At 31.2% G+C, this 8377-nt stretch overlaps 1 protein-coding gene across 1 annotated transcript; it reads left to right on the top strand.

The window, feature by feature from the left end:
• Window positions 1-1214: 1214 nt before the first annotated feature.
• On the top strand, window positions 1215-5315 carry LOC146533324 (facilitated trehalose transporter Tret1-like). The gene is made up of 7 exons (XM_085194852.1): window positions 1215-1269; window positions 1963-2192; window positions 2334-2657; window positions 2929-3061; window positions 3332-3555; window positions 3791-3985; window positions 4975-5315. The coding sequence occupies exons 1-7, from the start codon at window positions 1215-1217 to the stop codon at window positions 5227-5229; spliced, it is 1416 nt and encodes a 471-aa protein (XP_085050978.1). The 3' UTR covers window positions 5230-5315.
• The last annotated feature ends 3062 nt before the right edge of the window (window positions 5316-8377 follow it).

Here is an 8377-nt window from a genome sequence, read left to right as displayed (position 1 = left end):
TTCGCGTGGCAAAAAGATGATGGGTGGAACGACAGGCCCGCCTATATGATCTAGTAAGCACTCCATAGCTTATACTATTCACAATATCAGAGCAATCGTATCTGTTATGGCAAATGTCATATAAAAACATAGCTTGCATTTGTATTCTCCTAGACTTTAACTCTAAAAGATTATATTTCTGCAGTAATTGATAGTATGGTTTATAATTACGACAGGATTTATAGTGCATGCAACGCAAGAACTTCTTTTGCACTCTCTCCAGGCAGTCTGAGTATTTGTTATATAACGGATCCCAAATACACACACCATGCTCCAATTGTGAACGGATCAAGGTTTTATAGAGATGTAGGTATGTGCTTGGACGGACGAAGTCATTACTAGCTCTCATAACAAACCCATACATCTTGTAGGCCTTACTACATATGTTATCAACATGTGCATCCAGTGTCAGCTTATTATCTAATGTGACTCCAAGGTCACGGATGGTTTGAACTCTACTAAGGTTATGGCCACCTATGGAATAATTATAGGTACTAGACGCTTGTTTTCTAGTAAAGGTAATAATTTTACACTTGTCAAAACTTAGCTGTAGTTTGTTAGCAATGCAGTAATTATTAAATCTATTCAGGTCCTCCTGAAAATCCAGATAGTCATTAAAATTAGTTATTAGTATAAATGAGAAAAGTGTGTGTTTATAGATATTTCATAGAAAAAAAATACTACAAATTATATTTATAGTTCATTTTGCACACACCTGTATACTTTAGTATTTTTTAAGTTGTCATCTATTTGACCCACAAACCTGAGATGTATAAGGAGCACCCAATACATCCAATAATTATGGATTCAGTGGACAAAGTAGATTATATTTAGATTTGGAATATTTTCGTTTACCAGGCAACCTGAACAAGGAATATCATTAAAATGTGGAGAAAAGAGGGTTTTATTGTCAATTATTTTTTACTTTTTACATCATTATTGTCATCATTGCTGTTGTCATTTTTTTTAATACAACCATATTTTTATATAGTTTCCTTATTGAAGAACACTCTGTATATAGTGTAATAATTATAATAAATAGGTGATTCTACAGCATTCCCAACATATCAAAATGTGCGGCTAATAAGTTTACCGTTTCCTAATAAGAAACGTTAATTAATATATATTTATTTATTTTTTATTATTATTATCTTTTGGCAAGAATTATAAAAAAAATGGTGAACGAAAAACGGGGTCACACATACTTACAATGGACTTTCGCCTTATTAGGTAAGTTTTTTAACTTAAAATATGTTTTGAAAATTAATTTAGAAATAAATAAAGATATTCTATTCTATATCACTTAGTTCTTGAGAATATTTTTTTTTATTTTTCTGTTACGAGTTACAACAATTATTATTTAATTTAGTTTTTTTTTGCAAAGTTTGTTGATTTAGAAAAATATGTAATATCTTATTACTTCTTTTATTTTGTATGTCTTGTATTAAAAGGATTATATTAGGTCAATTTGTAATTTATACATAATATATATATAAAATTAAGGAGTCTGTCTGTGTAGGGTTTTATTGTTTATGGATCTACATTTAGGCTTATACTCCTAATATTTTATTAGAAATTTACGTCAGAAAATCGTTTATAAAATTAAAAACTACTTCTATTTAAGTCTGATGCTTGTTCACATAAACATAGAAGGGAAAATCAATTAATTCGTTACTGGTTCCAGACAATGTGACGACCGTATTATGTTTCATTCCTTTTCGGCCGGGTTCCACCACTCATTGTTCCGAAAGTGAAGGAACTGAGACGACTTTACAAAAATTTTCTCTACAACTTACTACCTAGCCTACTCTGCTATATATAGAGTGTAAAGCTAAAAAAAAATCAATAACACATTTTCTTAATATACCTATCATTACCGAAATGCAATGAGTAAAAACTACCATAATATCAAAATTCTTGCAGCAAACCTTATTCTTTTTGTCTATGGGTTCGAATGTGGATGGATATCACCCACGACTAAGATCTTGCAGTCAGAAAACTCTCCGACCGGACACCCTTTGTCTGATCTCTCTTTAGCTTGGATCGCTAGTTCGATGAGCATGTCTGCTATATTCGGGGTATGCATATATTCTTACATCGTGGATAACTTCGGAAGAAAGATTGGCCTTATTTTTGTCGCTGTTCCTGAAACTGTAAGTACTATTTTTTTCTTATAAAGTTACGTTTAATTTTGTTTGAGCTTAGTTTTAACTTACACAACTTACTTAAGACAAACTTATAAAAACCGTAAATTATAGAAACATTTTTATAACTCTTAAATAAATCATTTACAGATTTCTTGGATAATTAAACTCTCCTACTCCTCCACCACGTCTTTGATCATTGCAAGACTCTTCTCAGGATTTGCAGCTGGAGGATGTTTCAACGTTGTGCCCATGTACGTGAAAGAGATAAGCCAAGATGATATTAGAGGAATTCTTGGTACATTGCCTCAACTCCTACAGACTACTGGCATTTTAGTAATATACATATTAGGAGCTTATTTAGATTATTATACGGTTATTATGGCTGTTTTGGGAGTATCTATTTTTGTCTCGCTGCTTTTGCTGAAGGCTCCTGAATCTCCTGCCTATTTAGTGAAAAGAGGGCAAATTAATGTAAGTCTAATTGTATTATACTTAAGTAAATATTAATTTACCAAGTTATCTAACTTTACTTCGATATATTTTTATATATGCTCTCCGCCTTCTTATTATTTGTTTGAGGCATTTATCATAGCTGATATCAACACAAAATATTTTAAAATTTCAAGAGTTAAAACGCCAGGATGGCCACAGAAACTACCTACCCAAACCAAACTGTGCTAAAGTTATCTGGATTTCTGTATTTTTTTTACAACAAAATTTAATGTAACATTTCACATTTTAGGAAGCAGCGGAGACTGTTGCTTTCCTTAGAGGCTTAGAAAAACATGACAAGATTGTTGAGAATATAGTCGAAAGCATGAAAGCGGAAGAGGATCGTTTCAAATGTTTACCTAATTTAACAATTGCCACTATTTGTAAGTATTTTGGAAAGTAGCAGAAAACAGCAAAATTCTACTACTGTTATTATTAATAAGAATAGGAGAAGTCCCAACAATAACAACCATATTAATAATTATTCTCAGTATAAATATTAAATGTTATGTACAGCAAATTACATTCTGCCTTAGTTGAATTCTCATTCCCAACGCGAAATATTCCGGAAAGTGGGAAGCACAGCTTCGTTCGTACCTACCAGGGAGGTATAGCTTAGATGTAAAAAAATACATTTGATTTTTCTATTTCAGTGAGAGACAAGTCATGGAGACGAGCCTTCTTTCTAATTATGGGAACTTTCTTCTTCTTCGCTTTAAATGGAGCATACGCTATTCTGACATATGCATCAGCCATCCTCATATCTACCGGAGTTAAATTCGAAATCAATCCAGAGACACAAACATTGGTGTTTCCTATTATCATGATAATTGGTACTTTGACATTGGCCAGTATTATTGAAAGATGTGGACGAAAGGTAATCTCACAATTTCTTTATTTTTTTTTCTGTTTGTCAGTTTGTCTATACGTTTATGGGCGCTTATTTTACAATCGGCAACAACTATTGCATTGTGGCATACTTACCTTACATTACTGTTTGTATTACTTAAATCAGTTCATAGACAAAAAAGTTACTTCAATGTTAAGTTGTTTTCTGAAATATAATATAACGGAACGGAACGGAATAAAATAACGAAACATATTTGTTTCAGATTCTCTTGTTCGCAGGTTTTCTAATCACAGCGATTTCAATGATTCTCATAGCGGTACTAATGTTGGTACAAAAGAGCGGTACTGATGTGCCAGCGTGGTTGCCTGTCACTGCTATGGTCCTAGCAGTCACCATGTATGGGGCTGGAGTGTCGCCCTTACCTTACATTATGATGACTGAAATGCTGAGTTTTCAGGTAAATCTTTATATACGTCGCTTCAATAATTATATTATAATACTTTTCATAAGGTCATGAGAATCTTAGAGCAATGGCGTCTGATCGTAAACGCTACGTTCATGGACTCAATTTCCACTCAGGCACTCTCAAAAATCTCATGGGGATCATATAAAACACTGTGCTTAACGTGTTTTAGCACTGGGTTCCCTTTACATATTCTGATTTACAAGTGATAAAGCGCCAATCCTAGACACATAACATTAAGTAGTCAAAGCATTGTAAAGTTTCATTGCTTTTTAAAATTTGTGCTCCTTCGCCTAGTCGCTGCGTGACGTCACGCGGCGACAGTTCTGTGCGATCACTGAGATCCGTGATATGGAGTGTCTTTTTAACTATTTTATATATTTATTATAAAAAAAAATAAATTGATAGTAAAACCGCGAGAACAAAATGAACCAAATAAAAACAAATCCTTTTTCTCCAGTTACCTATTTTTACTTACATAGGTAATTATGCTGGTAACAAAAAACGTTAGAGTGACTAATGATGTTTTGTCGCTAGACAAGGGTTCTGATCTAAGAAAAAAAGAAAAAGAGTATCCTATTTTATACTCTGAGGAAGTTTAAAAATATAATTTAACATTTTGTAAATCTATTACAATATCAAATAATAATAGCATGATTGAATAAAACTAAATGTGACCCAAATTGACCCCACGTTATATTATTAGGGGTATCTAAGATCGTTACATAGTTGTTAAGCAGAAGCATAAGGGTTAAGCAGAAAATATGCCTTTATTTTCACAATGCGATTATGTTTACCCATAATGCGAACGCGAATTCATAAGGCGAAGTGTTCAAAACATCATCAAAAATTGTTTTGGCATTTACATTATTATAGGTATATGTTTAAAAAGTCTTCTAAACAATTTAAATCCAAATACTAGTATTATGCTTTGAAAACTAATGATAAATAAATATTTAATTAGGTATTGTAATTTTTTCTAGATTCGAGCAAAAGTTATGGGGATCATCGTTACGTTCGGTTGGTTCTTTACTTTTGTACTAGTCACAATATATGCGCCTATGGTAAGCGCATTCGGACCAAGCGGCCCTTTCTTTTTCTATGGATTTATTAATTTAGCTGGTGCTATTTATACTATTACATTATTACCCGAAACTAAAGGTAAAAGTGAAGATGAAATTTACCAGATATTATCAAAAGAACAAATTAAAAATATTAAAAATTTTGAATCTCAATAATATAACACATTTAAGAATGTATCTTACACATACTGTAGATATTTTTAGGTAATATGGAAAAATAAAAATACTAATTTATAATTATTGTACAGTATATTTTTTAATAAAAATCACCTTAAAATATTATCTTTAATTACTACCCTTAGATAATACATATAATATACAGAGATAGATGCGCCACTGACGAATAAAACAAACAGGCTTAGTAATTAGATATTGTAGTAAAGGTGTTGTAGCATTAGTTTGACACCGACTTCAAAATTATAAAATTATTGTAAAATAATTTTTCACTTTTTAGTTCGTTGTCAGTTTTTCTTTTTGTTAAAAATTTATTTATTTTACGATTTTAAGTGATAAGTAGATCTTAAAATGATGCTTCATAAACGAGTGGTGATGGTGATGGTAGTGGTTGTCAACGAGTGGTTGTGGTTGTCCTATGTAAAACTTTATTTAATTAGGTATTATTTTTGTGCAAAGTAACATTTTGGTATATTGACAAGAACATTCATAAAAAATTCGTGCGAATTGCGAATCTCCTTTTTTTGAACTTGGTTGAAAATGAGAACATCCTCTTTTTTGAGGTTGATTGAAAAGAAATGCAACGATCAGGAATCTCACTTCTGATATCAATTTAAAAAATTTTTGCTTGTAACTATTACAGTATAAATATTTTTTTACCAAAATAACAAACTTTCTCAATTTTGACCGAATCCCTTAATCGGAACCTAACCAAACTTTCACCAAACTATCCTTGAAATGAATCCTTTCAAATAAAAGAAGAATCATCAAAATCGGTTGGCCCGACATTGAGTTACTCCTCTATTTGTCGCGCACATGCCTAATGTAAATTTAAAACTTATGTGATTTTCTCATAGATACCATTGTCAGATATGGAAAATGGAAAAAAAATATATAGAAAGCACTACCTTTTAAACAAAAAAAAATATTAAAATCGGTTCACCCAATCAAAAGTTATGAGGTAACAAACATAAGAAAAAATACAGTCGAAATGATAACCTCCTTTTCTTACAGAAGTCGGTTAAATATAAGAGAATGAAATATTGTATTTTGTAACGACATCTGAGGCCTAAATATATCAACTCTCAATCCTTATTAACAAGCTCCAAGCGATAGATGGCATTAGTTTCCATACAATTTTTTTCGGTTCAAAGTACGGGAGTGCCACCCCTATGCCTGAACCTATTTCTCGAGAATAATATTATAATTTTATCACAGACTACGACTTACTTACTACTTCTGCTACAAAATCCAAAAGTAAACTTAAGATGCAAATAAAAATTAAGTATGTAATGTTATTGTACGTATTGTACTATGGAAATTATGGCACTCCCTTTGCAGAGATTTTAATTTGGAGAAGGTACCAGAAGGAATGGAAGATATCACAGAAAGGACATCCTTCATAAATAATTACTTTTTAAGATGAATAATTATTCATTTTATATTTATTAATTACTTAAGAAGTGAAAAGATTGTTAGTAAATTCAATGTAGTAGGATGCAGAAGCATGAGTCTCACATAATCACGTAGGGTCAGGGTTTCGCCACGGAAAAAAAAGGTAGGATTACACACTCTGGTAGCTGTTTAATTTATGATAACTATACATACCATAACATATAATACCTACAATTGTAACTGATCGCTGATTGTGTCGCATGGATGGTTTACGAGAAAAAATATTAGCAGTGGCATTTAACAATGTAATAGAACCTTCGAATAGAACCCTAAACAATGATTTTAATAATTGTCTGTTTGTCTTTTCGCTTGCTAATTGGAAAGTAGTTTTCATTATTGTATGTAGGCATTAAGCTTGTAAAATATTATTGTTTCCCGACACGATTATCCATACTAAGGTATTGAGGTATGAGTTAAGCACAAAGGGATGTTTTGTAGGCAAAGCGAACCTTGCGTTAAGATACTTTCCACCCAATACGAGACATTATGAGACAGGACCTCATGGCGCAATGGTACATCATATATAAGTAAGCGCGATGGTTTTGGGTTCGATTCCCTCTCGAGGGAATGAGTTATTTTTTGAGTTAAATTTTATCTTTTTAGAACGTATATGTTATGTTAGTTTTTAGCTTCACGGTGTAGCTCGCTTTCATTCTCCACTCTCCCCCAAATGCATTGCCTGTTGAGAATATGAAAATATTAAATATGCCATCTCATCTGGTAAAATGTTATAAAAGAAGTCAAAAATTCTAACTGTTGATATAACCGATGTTAAACAAACAAGATATCTTATATAGAAAGAAGAAGCAAATAATTGTACTACTAATTATCTTGAATTATAAAACGTTGACGTGACAAAGCAAAATGTAAATACATATATATCTATTATTAAAATTCAAACATGTGATACTGGGATGTTTGGAAATCTATAAAAATATTAATTTGCATTAAAACTATTTAATAATTTAATATATATTTACTTTTCTTTATACTTTATTGAACCGCATATGAGTTTCGTCATTCATCATTCGAATTCGTAGTCGTGTAATTCTTGGAATAAACCTTTTTATATTTTTAACCCCTCGTTTACACTGAGGATTTTTAACGTAGGTTAAAAAAGCGTTGAAATAGAGCAAATGCAATAATTATTTAGAAAACGTATAATAATTAATAATATTTTAAACCTGGATCCATAATAATAATAAATAATTTTCCAAGAGGCCTTGGAAACCGTCCAAGCGTTTTGACCTCTAAGCCATACGTTCTCATCAAGCTACGTCAAAATTCTTATACGCTTGTTACAACTTATTTATGTTGTTATCATAAGATTTTATATCAGGAATATTTTCTAAATTAGTATTTTTTTACCGAAGTGTGGAATAACACTTTAAAAATGTTAAAAATATTTAATAAATAGCATTCTCTCTTGCCAGACGATAATTTTTAGCAATTATCTTTGGGTATGGGGAAATTTTTCAAAACTCCCCACAGCACAGGTTGTCTTTAAAGTGTGATGAATAGAATAGAATAGTGTTTTATCCTTAATATTTTTTCATTACAATATTGCTATAATTTTTTTTAGTACAATTAAATTTTTAATATTGTTTTATAATTGCAGAACATGCTGTATAAAATGTAACTATTATAATAAATAGGTAGTTTTCCTGCATTTTTA

This window comes from Heliconius melpomene, chromosome 12 (genome assembly GCF_056956725.1).
Source record: "Heliconius melpomene rosina isolate 202511_hmr_F chromosome 12, ASM5695672v1, whole genome shotgun sequence".
NCBI classification, from domain to species: Eukaryota; Metazoa; Arthropoda; class Insecta; order Lepidoptera; family Nymphalidae; genus Heliconius; species Heliconius melpomene.
The sequence above is the reverse complement of the archived record's forward strand: the minus strand, read 5'-3'. Positions and strand labels throughout refer to the sequence as shown.

Excerpts from the sequence above, each read along its gene's own strand:
- LOC146533324 (XM_085194852.1), top strand. The coding sequence starts at position 1,215 with ATGGTGAACGAAAAACGGGGTCACACATACTTACAATGGACTTTCGCC. Across the intron at positions 2,193-2,333 it reads TTGTCGCTGTTCCTGAAACT|ATTTCTTGGATAATTAAACT; the intron begins GTAAGTACTATT and ends AATCATTTACAG. Across the intron at positions 3,062-3,331 it reads TTTAACAATTGCCACTATTT|TGAGAGACAAGTCATGGAGA; the intron begins GTAAGTATTTTG and ends TTTCTATTTCAG.